Below are 14,858 nucleotides of genomic sequence, written 5' to 3' on the forward strand. Positions count from 1 at the left end.
GTCCTCTACCCCCACTGTATTTGGTCTTTGCTATAACTGTCCTTTGTTCCAAAGAAATGTCACTGGGTCATGTACAAGAAAAACCAATGTCTTTGGTATCCTGCCAGCACTATGATTTCTTATGATATCTCCCATGTCCACATTGGAGCATGTAAGATTTGAGATCTTCCCTGCATATAGCCATAGTTGTCATCTTCTAAGGCATATACTCTCTCATGAATTTTCCCTGAGTGTCAGGACATTTTATCTCTAGTTCAAAAACCTAAGATCTCCATTTTACCTGTTCTTACAAAAGTGTCCATTCTACTTTCTATTCAAATATTTCATATTTTTACTGCCTTCTTTGTAGAACCACACTTTTATCAATCCAATACCTATAGCTTTATTGTCACTACACTAATACATATACACCTTCTCTTAGGCACCATGAAATTCTGGCTCCATTTGGTATCAATCTGATACATATGAATCACCTATCTCCATAATCACCTATTCTTTCCTGTCTTTACTCTAGAACAGTGGTTCTCAATACAACATGATTTTGCTCTCCAAGGGACATTTGGCAATATCTGGAGACATTTTTGGTTGTTAAAAACAGAGAGAGAAGTACAAGCCAAGGATGTTCCTAAACATTCTGCAATGCACAGGGCAGCCCCTACTAACAAAGAATCATCTGGCCCAAAATGCCAATGGTGCTGAGATTTGAGAAATTCTGCTCAAGGAGACGTGAATAAAAAAATCCTCTTCCACAGAAATCCCACATTCTTAAGTTCTCTAATAAAACAGAAAGATGGGAAAAGGTAAGAGTCATGGTGGCACATGCCTGTAATCCCAGCAACTCAGGAGGCTAAAGCAGAAGGACACCAAGTTCAAAGCCAGACTCAGTAACTAGCAAGGTCCTGAGCAACTTAGTGAGACCCTGTCTCAAAAACATAAAACATAAAAAGGGCTGGGGATGTGGTTCAGTGGTTAGGTGTCCCTGGATTCAATTCTCAGTACCAAAATATAAAAAAATAGAACATTCTCCAGATCAAACATAATTTCAGAAAAATAGCTAATTCATGCTATGTTCACTTATCATCTGAATTCATGCCATCTGTATAAAACAATAGACAACTTCAAATAATTGTTATTACTGTGTATTCATCCTTTACACTCCCTCCTCTATTTAAAAATGATGATGGCATCTGATATAACTTCCTTCTTCCATATCAACCAGTGTAAAGTCATTAACTGGATAACTTAGTTGACTTCAAGATTTCAGTTACAGGATACCTATGACTTTCACCTTGAGAGCAACTTAAAATACTCTTAACCTTAGTTCTAAAAAATCTCAAACTTGGAAACATGTATCACTCACCAAAGCTTCCTTTACTTTCTACCCATTAATCCAATAAACTGGTTCTTTGTTCAATTAACCCTTTCAAAGATAATCTGGCCATTAACCCCATCCTGAAAGACAGTAAATCCATATCTAACCTGTCCTTCATTAGCAGTAACTGCAAAGGATTATTATTCTATATGCAATCACACCACAAACCCATAATCTACCATAAGCCTTCAGCAAATCTACTCTATCAATCTCAAATCCTTAAAGACTCACTGTTTCCTAATCCTTCACTGAGATGCATTGCAAAAATCACAGTGGTATTGACAAAGATAATTAAAAGCCTTAATTACTAATTGGGAAATTTTCATTTAACTCTTGTTAATGCCTTGCAAGACAATTTGAATCAGCTCAACCTCCTTTAACAGTCTCCTTTCACCCTGTCAACAAACAACTTCACTTAAGCACTTCCTCTCTCAAATGAATAATTCAATGTGTGGAACAAAAAGGAGGGGAAAAACAAAAAGGTGAAATGTTTACTTGAGCATTTTCGGGTTCATCTTTAATTTTGTCTAGTAGTCCCTGCTGTGGTGCCATTGCTTTGTCATACTCATCATCCAAAGGTTCTTCTTTAATTCTAATATTTGATGCAAAGGAATTCCCCAGATCCGAACCAATGGATTCTTTATTGGCAAATGGGTAGCTGGAATCCTAAAACACAATATAAAGGATTAATAAATATTCAAATTTAAAAATTATTCCTCTTCAGGTTTAACACCCAAAGAAAAGCTTATTGGAAATGAAGAACTATGGACATTCATCAGATTCCCTATACCTAAAAGTAAATGTGCTATAGGTCTAAATATCAAATATAAATAAAGCACCTAAGAGCTGAGGCTTTGTAGAGTGTCTCCAAATATGTCCTTACCCAAATAATAAAGCAAATTAAAAAAAAAAAAAAAAAAAAATCAGCGTTCTACCTAACACATATAGTTAGAGTAGAAAGTGACATAAAGAAAAGTTTGACACTTGCCACAGTTAACAGCAATCTACATACACACTGAAAACTTACCCTAAAGTTTGTTTCTGGGGTTTGTGGTAAATGGGTATGTAATGTTTCTTCAACTTGATTAGCTATTGAAAGAAAAACAAACAAACAAATACATGTATATGAATAACAAATCTTATTAAAAGTGACCTAAAAAGCTATCATTTGATAATCACCTCTCTTTTCTAACAAATAAGCTCATTAGAGTGAACTGGGTCCCAAAGAACACCCAAAAGGGAAGTTTCACTCACAATTCTGCACAATCTGGCCTCACCTACCTTTTAGCATTACCTCACTTCTTTTCCTTGCTCCTTTATTCACTGTGCTCTGAAAATTACTTGTGTTTGTTCTCCATTCATTTCTGCTAATTCCACTTTAAGTCTCCTCTATCCTAATGTTTATAATTTTCCAGACTCTGCTTAGTTCAAATTCACCTCTCCTCTATAAAACACTACCTGCCCTGTTCACTAGGTTAAGAAATATCTCTCCTAAGAATCCTCAGAACACAATGTTTCAGCTATTTGAAAGAAATCTTATATTGCCTTATGATAAACTCTTCTAATATTGCCTTTAATAATAAATTAAATCTTAAGCTATTCAACTGGTCATTCAAACTCAGCTATTTGATGTCTTGCCCCTTCTACTACTAGACAATATGTTCCTTCGGAAAAAAGGACTCCTATAATTTTCAATATCCTCTATAGGGATACTGAAAATATATACTGAATTACACAAATCAAAAACACAGTATATCCTTACAGAACCTTGTATATAATTTTCCTTATAAATAATACTACTTTGTTCTTTTAACTATAATATTAACTAGCATTGTCAAAAGAAACATAATAATTGGCAGGGTGTACTTGGCTTTCCTTCCCATCACTTGAACATTTGTGGAAGGATTACAATTTTCACTGCACCAGGTTAGGCCCCAAGAATACAAAGATGAGAAAGATACAATCCAGCTCTCAAAAAACTCCTGCACTGATAGGTAAAGAAAAAACAAAAACAATAACAACAAAAAACAACTATCATATTGTGTGGTAAGTACTACAAATGGGGCAGAAACAAAATGTTGTGGAAATACAGATAAGAAAACAATTCAGTCTTGATATAGAGCAGTTAGGAATGATGACAGAGTAGAAAAGGTTTATGAGTTAGGCATCACTGAGTAAGAGGCACTTTTATAGGCACATATACAAAGAGAAAATGACATACAGACAAATGGAACAGCAAGAATAAAGAAAGGCATAGAAGAAAATATGTGGTATATTCAAGAATGGTACTGAAGCTAACATTTGTTGCACTGGGCAAAGAGACTCAACAGGAGCCTCAAGAAACTTCTAAAACATAAAATAGATTTTTGTTTTTTTAAATCTTTCTACACTAATTGGTGGGACAGCAGTTTGAATTAGTGCTTACAGCACAAAGAAGTTAAATCCAACTTCAGGTTCCAATGTTCAAAGAAAATGAACAGGTGATTCAAGTATCTTGCCTTTTCATCAAAATACTGCAACCAGGGGAAGGAGAAATGAAGTTTAGAGCTATTTTTCAACCATTTATACCATTACCAAAAGTTACTGGGATAAATTCAGTCACTCTGCAAAGAACAAGGATAAAAGAAAAATGACAAGCTTACAATGAATTTAACTTTTCATATTCACTTAACATCAAAGTAATAAAAAGCTATATTATTATCAGTACTTTGTTACTGTGTTCATGGTGCTTTCCAACAATTATTACCTGCTTTATCAAAAAAACTGCTTTTCAACCTTGAATCCAAATCTTTATGGGGTTTATCCAACCGTTTTTCACGTTCATGATAAGTTAGGTCTCTATTTTTCTCCTTTCCAGAAAATGTCTCTTTGCTGTTTTCTCTTACTAGACTAAAATCTTTCCGTATTGATTTAAAGACAGAAACCTGATCAAACTGTTTAGGCAAGTCTTTTTTTAATTTATTCTGAATTTGTATTTCATTTTCATTGTCTGATTCATGCTGTGTGACTCTTCTCTCTACTTCCAAGCTATCATCAGTATGAATTGAAGAAACAAGATTGTCCTTTGAACTAAAATCCTGTTCATCCTCATTGTCACTACCAACGACTGGAATTCCTGCAAGATCCCCAGAGTTCAAAAAATAATCATCTTCATCCAGCAATGAATTTTCAGATCCTGTTTGATTCGGCATTCCATAAGACATGCTGTCAAGGGTAGGAGTTAAGTTGTGGTCTATATCTTCAGACATTTCTGTATCCATGATACCACCACCTTAAAAAGTAAAATACTGTTTAGACAAATAATAGTGCTAAGAATGACCACAATTATAAGGTCTGTCTGGTAGTTAGCCAAATATATGTATTTTTTCTTTTCAAACAAAATAGATAATATAACCATAGTATTCATTTAACACTTGGATATAGGTGTGACAGATATGATTATCCCTATCTGACAGTTAAAAGAAATGGAGAGCCAAAACTTGAAAAACTACTTTAGATTAGAAAGGAAGACAAAGTGACATAGAGAAAAGAGCACCAACTTCAGAATCAGACACATCTGGGTTGTACTCATACCATGATCCTGAAAAGCTCTGTGATCCTGAAAAGTAAACTCTCAAGGGTCTATAGATAAAACGGCATAATACTCACCTTGGAGATTAATTTATGGTGAGAATTAGTGAAAGATAAAGAACCTACTAACACAGTGACTGAAACAGAGAACGGAATATAAAGTGATAAATGTAACTTTACAATTCTGGATTCAGCTACCCAGCATACTCTCTACACTAGAACCCAGGACTTTGGTCTAAAGAGTTCCATTGCCTTTCTGTTAACACTAACTCAGACTTAACACAGGTAATATTTACAAAATTAAGTAAGTAAACATAAAAATAAAATTCAGCCATCCTAGAATTTTCTTTTAAAAAAAAAAAAAAAGTCTGTTTACTCTTTATAACTATATGCTAAGGTCTCTCCCATTCCAAAATTAAAAAAAAAAGACCCCCCCCAACCCTATACTGCCCTCAATTACCTTTCCTACACAAACTTGTAGAAAGAAGTCTACATTAGTTCATTTCTACTTCACCTCCCAAATCACCAGTCTTTTGAACTTGATATAATCAGCTCCCAACTTTCCACTGAAACTACTCTCATTAATAACATTAGCATCAAGACCAGCTGATTATGTTCAATCCATTTGTGGGTATGTCCCTACTGCATAAAATTCTTCTGGTTTCTTTGAAACTGAATTTCTTCTCACCTTTCTAACTGGGCTATTAATATTAACTTATTTCCTATCCCTTTTCCTGTTCATAGTTTCAATATTAGCTTATCTCCAGAATTCTAGTTATCTTATTTCACTCAAATTAAAATATTTTATTCACTTAAATAGCCTTGACTTTTGCTACTGACTTTCTAATTATTTTAGCTTAGACATTCTCCTAAGAATCAGATATCTATATTTAATTATCTCCTTTGTACATAGATTCCTAAGGAATTCCAACTTAGTAACTCTAAACTCAAACTCATCCTATACCTATTCCAAGATAATGCTTCTTGTATTTCCCTCACTTGCTCCAAAATAGCAACTTCTCAAGATACAAAAGAGAACTGCTCCAATTCTCCTCTCCCCTGAACAATTTCTGTCAACTCTTTTAATCTCCCTCAAATATATCTCTTACATTCAGCGCCTAATTCTAATATTTCAAATTTCTTGCTGTCCTACTGCAGTATCTTTGACAGTAAACTAACTCAATCCATATAATCATCTAGGAAACAATTATATTCTTACAAACCCTAGGCCCAGTATACACTTAATTGGTCCATGAATAGGCAAACCAGAACTAATAAGAAACAGTGAAGTATGAAAATGGTGGAAAGAGACAGACTTCATTACCCTATGTACATGTATGATTCCACGAATGGTGTGAATCTACATAGTGTACACCATACAAATGAAAAGTTGTACCCCATTTGTGTACAATCAATCAAAATGCAGTCTGTAAAAATATTTTTAAAAGTCCAAATGATAAGTTTATTTATTCTTATTTGATCTTTTTAGTTATATATGACGGTTATTTTATGCAGTAGGGACATAATGTGTTATTTGACATATTGATACAAACGTGGGATATGTCTTATTCTAATTAGTATCCCAGTTGTGTGGATGTACTCAAATGAGAATTATAGACACACCAGAATTATCTAAAACATTAATCATTTCATATTATTCCCTCCATGAGATTCTTCAATAGCGCCCCTTTCCTAAAATATTGATTCACTCATTGGACACATATTCTGTGGTAAACACTGTGTTAGGTACCAAGGATAAAAAGATGATTATAATTTCTATTCCTCAGAGCTAGAAAAAAACAATAAAATGGAAAATTAGAAAATAGGGTAATGGTAAATAAAACTTTCAAGTTCATAATGATGTCAGAAGACATAAAAGATTAAATTTTTTTGTTTAATATATGAGAAGAATGCTTGCTAATAAATGAAGAAATACTGAACCAAAAAAATCACTCCTACTTTCTGAAATAATAATAAATTCAGACAACAAATGGTAAAACATATGCTAAAATCTTAAAGGATATGTGCACTTAAGAATTTATAGTCATCATCATGCCTGTAACTTACTTTCTCACAGTATCCCACACAGAAGCAGCAAGGACGGAGAAGACAGAGGGAATAATACTATAGATATTCATTGCATTATTCTTTTAATTTTTCCATTTATTTGCAAATTCTCATAACAAGAGAAGATTAGGAAGAAAATACAAATAAACAGTGTGTATAACACACACACACACACAAACTCTACCAGACTGTAAGCACCTAAAGGTCAGGGTTAGAGCCTTTTCTCTTCAACAGTTTATCCTTATTAGCAGGCCACATAGCATATGCTCTCTATTCCATAAATTAAATGCATTTTATAAGACCTGCAGTTTAGGGTGGGAGGGGTTAGCATTAGGTTTAGGGTTAGGTTTAGGGTTAGGGATAAGGAGAGTGGTAAGAATGAAGGAAAGAAGAACTGTATAGAGGGAAAAGAGGGGTGGGAGGGGTGGGGGGGAAGGGAAAAAAATAATCAAACATCATTGCCCTATGTAAACGTATGATTACACAAATGGTATGCCTTGACTCTATGTACAAATAGAGAAACAACATGTATCCCATTTGTATACAATAATAAAAAAAAAGACCTGCAGTTTAAGTTCTACAGTAGATGAGAAATCAATATTAAAAAGCAATATTGCAAGCAATTTTTTCTACCTCTACATTTAAATTCAGGATGCAGTATTGGAAAAAAAAAGATAATCACCTGGAAAAAAATCAGATCCCTAACCCACACTAAAATAACTTCCATATGCACCTAGTTTGGATATCCTAATTTTTTTTTTAAGAAACCATGAATTATTTTTAAGTCATAAAGATTAAACAAGTTTCATAATGATAAAATGAAATTAAAATACCAGTTTACTAAATAAAAACAAAGGATCAAATATAACTACAAAAAATCAAATCAAAAGATAGAAGGATGAACTGGCTGAAAAGATTTCACTGAACTATATCATAAAGGGTAACAGAGTCTAAGAGAAAAAGAGACTCACAGTTTAATAAAGAAATACATAACCAAATATATAGATAAAAGCAAAGGATTTGGGGTTGGGGATACAGCTCAATTGGTAGAGTGCTTGCCTTGCAAGCACAAGGCCCTGGGTTCAGATTCCCAGTACCGCAAAAAAAAAAAAAAAAAAAAAAAAGGCAAAGGATTTGAACAAACATTTCAAAGAAGGGAAATACCAAGGGTTAGTAAAAGAAATAATGCAATGAGTTAGCTACCATGTTCACACAGCAGGTTGGTAATTAAAAAAAAAAAAAAGTTTTGGTAAGTCTTTCAATAACACTGTACACCAAAACTGTCAACTATGGCCCAAAGCCAAAAAATAAAGAGTATGTGACAGAGACCAAACATGGACTACAAAGCCTAAAATATTTACTATATGGTCCTTAACAAAAAACTAATTTTCCAAACCCTGTAGTCAGACACTATTAGTAGGAATGTAAACTGATACAAAACTAATAAAGAACAGTTAGACAATATTTATGATGCTTTAAACAGATATACCTCTTGAAACAATAATCCTTTTAAGAATTTATCCTGCAGGTATACTCTCATGAAACATCTATGAAAGAACATCTACAGCAGCACAAGATGAGAAAGGGCCTATTTGTTCATCAGTGAGAATAAATTAATTATAGTCCATAAGGCAGCTACAACATAATACTATGCAGTTGTTAAAAAGAATGAGGTTGGCGGGCGAGGTGGCACTTGCCTATAATCCCAGTGGCTCAAGAGGCTGAAGCAGGAGGATCATGAGTTCAACCAGGCTAAGCAAAATTGACGTGCTAAGCAACTCAGTGAGAACCTGTCTCTAAATAAAATATGAAATAGGGTTGGGGATGTGGCTCAGTAGTTGAATGCCCCTGAGTTCAATCCCAGAACCACTCCCCCAACACCCCCCCCCAAAAAAAAAAAAAGAATGAGGTGACTTTGAGTTCCCGATATCTAATGAGTAAAGGAAAAAATATGCATATATATAATATTATACATACATAAAGGTTATCACTGCACAAAACATCATTCACTGATTTTCTATGAACATGGATGGCAGGACAACAAACACTCACTTTTCATAGGATCTTTTAACTTTGAGTTATGAAGCACATGCATCTATTACCAATTTTTAAAATCTTACTAGAAAATGCACCGGAGATTTAAAGCTTTCCTAGGTGTCAATTTCTGATAAAACCCCTAATTTGAATTTGCACTCTGGTACTTACCACACAATAAATATGCAGGCTGCTTAAACTCTTACACAGTTAAAAGGTGATAAGTATATTAATTATTTGAAACAATTTTTTGTCACCTTTGTGGTTCATACAACACGTGGGCATTCTGTTTCACAGCCCAGATCTATGGGGGGAAAAACAGCACAATGACCACAGTACCTCAAAAACTTGAAAGCACAAATTTCTCATGGAAGATTCCTAGGTTTTAGACTCCAGGAGTTAAGGATGTGCCACCTCAAAACATGCCAAATTGATTTATTAATGATTTCAAGTCTAAAGCACCCAGGAGCTGTGGCTACAGGAAGGGCCACTTGACCTGTGCAAGCCATAACAATTCTTTGAAAAGCAGTACCTTCCCTGTATGTACTAGGGGAGAAAATAGTTTTTCTCACTATAGGCTAGAAATTGGAGGTACTATGAACCTCAATAAATAAACTTGTTGGAGTAGCCCCTGATGTTCCAATAGATTTAAACCCTTCCCATATGTCTGACTCTTAGTGACATTCCTAGAATTTACTTATCCAGATATCCATTTGTTCTGGTTTTTCTATTTACAAATTTATTGTTCTATGTGCAAAGAGTGTAAAAGCATCTTGTTTTGGTCACTTGGATTTAACTTTCTTGTGAAGGTCCTCATGTAGGTGTAAAATTATTAAAACTTGTATGCTTTTTTGGTTGTTGTTGTTGCTGCTGTTGTTAATCAGTCTTAAGTTAATTTGGTTCCTGGATCCAGTCAAAAAGCCCGAATAAGGGTTAAGGGGGAAGGAAGAAAGAATCTCTTCCTCTCCTATACTGTACATGATGCTTGGCATGTTTCTGGAAAAACAAGTACATTATGCTAGAATTGAATGAGCAAAAGTGCTAAAAATGAACAGGGAAGGAATAGATCTATTAGATATTTGCAGATAACAGAAAAACTGTGAAGTATTTAAGTGAGAAGGGAAGTCACTTACAATTCCTGAAGAGAAACTGACATAAGGATCTTGTGTTTTACATATGGCTTCCATATCCCAGAGGAGTGTTACATGTTAAATGTTATAGGAGGAGAAGAACAGAGGATGGAAGACTGGTTAGGAAGCTACTGCAATAATTCAAGGAAAAACTGGTGACTAGGGTCAAGGTAGTAATGGCATAAAGAAGTTATCAGATTTGGATATACTTTGAAGGTAGAGACATTTCCTGATATGAAACACTGGGAATAAAAGAAGTCAAGGATAACATAACAAGTTTCCATTTCTTAACAAAGGAACACTAAAGGAATAGCAAACCAAAAAGAATAGGATGAATAGTTTGGTTGTAGGCTTGTTCGTTTTGATGCCTTTATTAAATCTTCAAGTGGAAATATAAGCAGTTGGAGCCCAGTGAAAGTCTAATCCCAGAAGCTGAGAAGTCTGAGGCAGAAAGATTGCAAATTCAAGGACAGTCTGGCCAACTTAGTGAGACACTTTCGAAACTAAATTCTTAAATTTTTAATTAAATTTAATTAAAATTTAATTTAAGAGGGGGCTGGGGATGAAACTGGAGGGAAAGCTACCCTGAGTTCAATCCCCAGTACCAAAAAAAAATTTTTAAAATGAAATAGGGCATTTGAATATAATAGTCTGTAGTTAAAGATAAAACTTCTGCCAAGTAATGAGAAAAAAATATTGGGAATACTAAGTAGAAGATAGTATAAAATCCACATGACTAGATAAGATCACCTAATTAGTTTACTTACTACAAATGGAAAACAGCCAAGAGTCATGAGGTATTTTAACATCTAGAAATCTGGTAGAAAGAAAGGGATCAGAAAAAGACAAGAACAGCCAGGGTTGGAAATGCAGTGGTGAAGTGCCTGCTCTTAAGCACCAGAGCCTGAGCTCAATCCCCAGCAGGGGATGGGGGTGAGGATGGGAGAGACAAGTCAGAAGGCAGGAGGGAAAAAAGAGAATAACCAACTATATATTGAATGCTAACATGACTAAAAAATGAAGACTGAGAATTTATTACTAATATTGGCAAAGTTAAAATGAACTTCTATCTTAAGAACTGAAGGCAGGAGGTAATCTTTAAAAAGAGAAGGTAACTTGACAAACATTAAGTACAGATAACTCTTCAAAGAAATTGTGCTCTGAATTAAAGAAAATAAGCTGAAACTAAACTAAAATCTGGAATAAAGAGAGGTTTTTTAACTTGTATTTTTATTTTGTTTTGTTTGTGAGAAAAAATTTTAAATGGAGAAAAATTTCAACTTTGTAATATGCTCATGGGAATGATTCATTAAACAGTAATTAATGTATTCAGGAGAAAAGTCATTGGGCAATAAAGTTTATGATCAGTAAAATGGGTAAAATATAGATTGGTAGAATTAGGAGAGAAATTATAAAGTTATTTTAACCGATTTAAGTAGAATATTTGTTTGCTATCAAGAGCAAATTCATGATGACAGATAAAGTCAAATTTTACTACTACTTGTTCTTATGCTTAATCCTTGCATTAATGGTATACTAACAATTCTATACTATGTCCAAAAATCATTTCATTTTAAGATACTAACAACTAAGAGATCCAATTACCAAATGAACATTGCAAAAGGGCTATTGCTTTCATTTATAATAACACTTAATTCTGCCTATTTTGTTTAATTAAAGTGTAACTGTCACAAAGTAATGTCAATTGTAATTCCAACTTCAGAAATCATGGTTTTCTATCAATTTCCTGAGGTTGCTACCTTTCTCTGCTATAAAAAGGAACAAAGAATGGGGGCAGGGGATTCTCAAAACTACTAGGAATGCAAAAACAAACAATAAACATAAAAATGAGGTGACTGTGATATATTCTAAATAAAAGTTTAAATCAGCATTTTGTCACAGAAATATTTCATAATTTGATTTTTATGGCTACTTAATATGATACAATTTTCTAAATAATAAGTCTCTTTAAACTATAAGATCACAAATATAGTTCAACAGCTAATAACATTTATATAAAGCCAGAAATCATTAAACATGAAACATAAATGCCTTAAATGCTTATTTTTATTTGAGACATATAGAAGCACATTTGCAGTCACGTGGTGATCAGTCAAAACCTTGATAACGTGACTTCTTGAATAAATCACAACTCTAACATCATGTTTATAACTGCAATTAAGTTTCTTTAAAGTGGAATGATAAAGTCACTCACACATTCATCTTTTTACTGACTCACCTAGTGTTTTGAAAGCATTCAAATTATTCACAGAAAAAATGTCTCACTTTTCAAAGGAAGACTTTAGTTGTGTAAAAAAGGCCATAGTCCAAATATTTAATTACAATGACAAATATTAACAGTTAATAAACAAATTTGGGAACAAATAAAACTAACTCTTGGTAGGCATACTGAATTTTGTTTGGGAAACTACCATATGCTGAAAAAGACTTATTTATCAACAGGCCAGCGACCAAGAGAAAACTAACTTTTCATGAAAATGGGACAAGATGTAGAATATGTTTCAATCTACTTTCAAACTGCAGGTATCAACATATTAGTGGACCACAGCCAGAATTTTCATTTAAATTAACTAACAGAAAGCAAAAGTTCACTATACAGAACTACAATAAGCAATGCTACAAGAAACATTTGTGGATACGTGTACACAATGTGCACAAATATATACAGTCTCGATGTAAAATATATTTCTAACAATGTTTCAAAAAATTTTTAAAAATTTGACACAAGTGGAATATTTAGATCAATTTGATTTTATACATTACTAAAAGATAACTAACAGATATTGACACCTGAAATTTTTTGATAGGAATTTGATTTTACCAATTTTAAGTCTACTTGTACAAAGTAAATAAACTAAAAATTATAATTTTTAAGTACATTATAAAAATATCTTATAAAATAACCATTTGTTCTTCAAAGGATAAGTCCAGACAACAGATTTTACTTTTCTGAATGATCACTGATATTTGTAATGATCAGATGAGAGGTAGCTATAAAATGATCCAAATATTCAGCATGTACATAAAAATTGTTAATGGCCTATTAAAGTTGAAGCACATGACTACAATAAAGTATCACATTTTATGTAGTAAAGTTATTTGTTTTCTGTGAGGTTTTCTTGGTGTCTTTTTTTTTTTTTTGGTCTTTTGCAGTGTTGGGGATTGAGTCCAGGGTCTCCACATGCTAGGCAAGCACTCTACCACTGAACTTACAGGAACTTACTGCCTCCAAAACTTTTTTGTTGTTGTTACCAGGGATTGAACCCAGGGGTGTTTAACCAATGAACGATGTTCTCAGACCTTTTTTAAAATTTTTATTTAGAGACAGGGTCTGAGTTGCTTAGGGCCTTGATAAATTGTTACAGCAGACTTTGAACTCACATTCTGCCTCAGCCTCCCGAAAGGCTGGATTATAAGTGTGAGCCACCACATCTGGCTCCCTAGGATTTCAATAAGACAGTGATAGCACATTGTCTAGCACACAGTATTTAATAAATGGGATCTTATTGTTAATAAATTTTAAATATTTATGTGCTTCTATTTATAATTATTACTTTGCATTACTATTGTGTATACTTAATTTATAGGATATTTTGTCTTTGAGATAGGTGACAATTTATCTATTTGGTGTGTTGGCCTAAGGCATCTAAAAGTAAATCCTGCTAAAAGAAAAATCTCCAAAAGGGAGAAGTGTTGTTCACTGTTTTATATATTCAAATTTAATTTGTTTAAAAATATCCCCCCCCTTTTTTTTTTGGTACTGGAGATTGAACTCAGGGGCATACACACTGAGCCACATACCCAGCCCTATTTTGTATTTTATTTGGAGAGAAGGTCTCTCTGAGTTGCTTAGCACCTTGCCTTTGCTGAGCTGGCTTTGAACTCTTGATCCTCCTGCCTCAATCTCCAGAGCTGCTGGGATTACAGGAGTGTGCCATCATGCCTGGCTTTAAATGCCCTTCTCATACCTTACTTTAATATGTTAATGTCATTTTAATGAAACTGGTATAAAAGTAAATTTAATTGTTTTTAGATATTTTCTTTCAGCATATTAAATATCAATATAAAATGAATTACATTTTGAAGAACTTGCCATGACTTACATACCCAAATGCATTTTTTTTTTTAAGTAGCCACCCTGGTCAGTGACTTTTTACCATAATGCTGCCCTTGTTTAGATTTGTTTATTTATGTACATATTTATTTATTGTAATACCAGGGATTAAACCCAGGATCTCACACATGCTACGCAAATGCTCTGCCCTGAGCAGCCTCTCGAAAAGTTTTTTATCTCTGGTATGGCACTGCCTTCAGAGTCTCTGAAACACTCTTTTTGATTAAATTAGGGTACACATCTGTCTTTTTAGCATGAGTTGAAAAGTTACTTGATGCCTTATCAAGTCAAGATAGTGAATGATTAAACTGAATTATCCTGTCAAGCATGAAATTCACTCATATAATTAAAACTGTTTTCAGGTTCTTATAAATTAAGAGAAACTAGGGGAAAAAAAAAGAGAAAACAGAAGGAAGTATTTTGAGCCATGCTGTTATAATTTCCCCCCACCCAGGATCAATATTACAGTTTAACACTTATTTGAATACATAAGGTTTAAAGTGCATTTGTATGTACAAATTTTCTTAAAAGTCATTCTTAATGACTTCCT

At 33.5% G+C, this 14,858-nt stretch overlaps 1 protein-coding gene across 8 annotated transcripts in view; it reads right to left on the bottom strand.

The window, feature by feature from the left end:
• Zmym4 (zinc finger MYM-type containing 4) overlaps positions 1-14,858 on the bottom strand; it is a 186,496-nt gene that overhangs the window by 54,557 nt on the left and 117,081 nt on the right. For 5 of the 8 annotated variants that reach the window (XM_047543837.1, XM_047543836.1, XM_047543834.1 and 2 more), the window contains 3 exons: positions 4,119-4,643; positions 2,400-2,461; positions 1,868-2,038 (listed from right to left, as the gene is read on the bottom strand). The exons of 1 other annotated variant lie outside the window; for it this stretch is intronic. In XM_047543837.1, the coding sequence (XP_047399793.1) occupies positions 1,868-2,038; positions 2,400-2,461; positions 4,119-4,632 (747 nt within the window). In that variant the 5' untranslated portion in view covers positions 4,633-4,643. Of the gene's footprint in view, positions 1-1,867; positions 2,039-2,399; positions 2,462-3,797; positions 3,814-4,118; positions 4,644-14,858 lie in introns of those variants that run through there. 2 more of the 8 variants (XM_047543849.1, XM_047543832.1) reach the window with 2 other exon arrangements.

This window comes from Sciurus carolinensis, chromosome 1 (genome assembly GCF_902686445.1).
Source record: "Sciurus carolinensis chromosome 1, mSciCar1.2, whole genome shotgun sequence".
In the NCBI taxonomy this organism is placed as follows: Eukaryota; Metazoa; Chordata; class Mammalia; order Rodentia; family Sciuridae; genus Sciurus; species Sciurus carolinensis.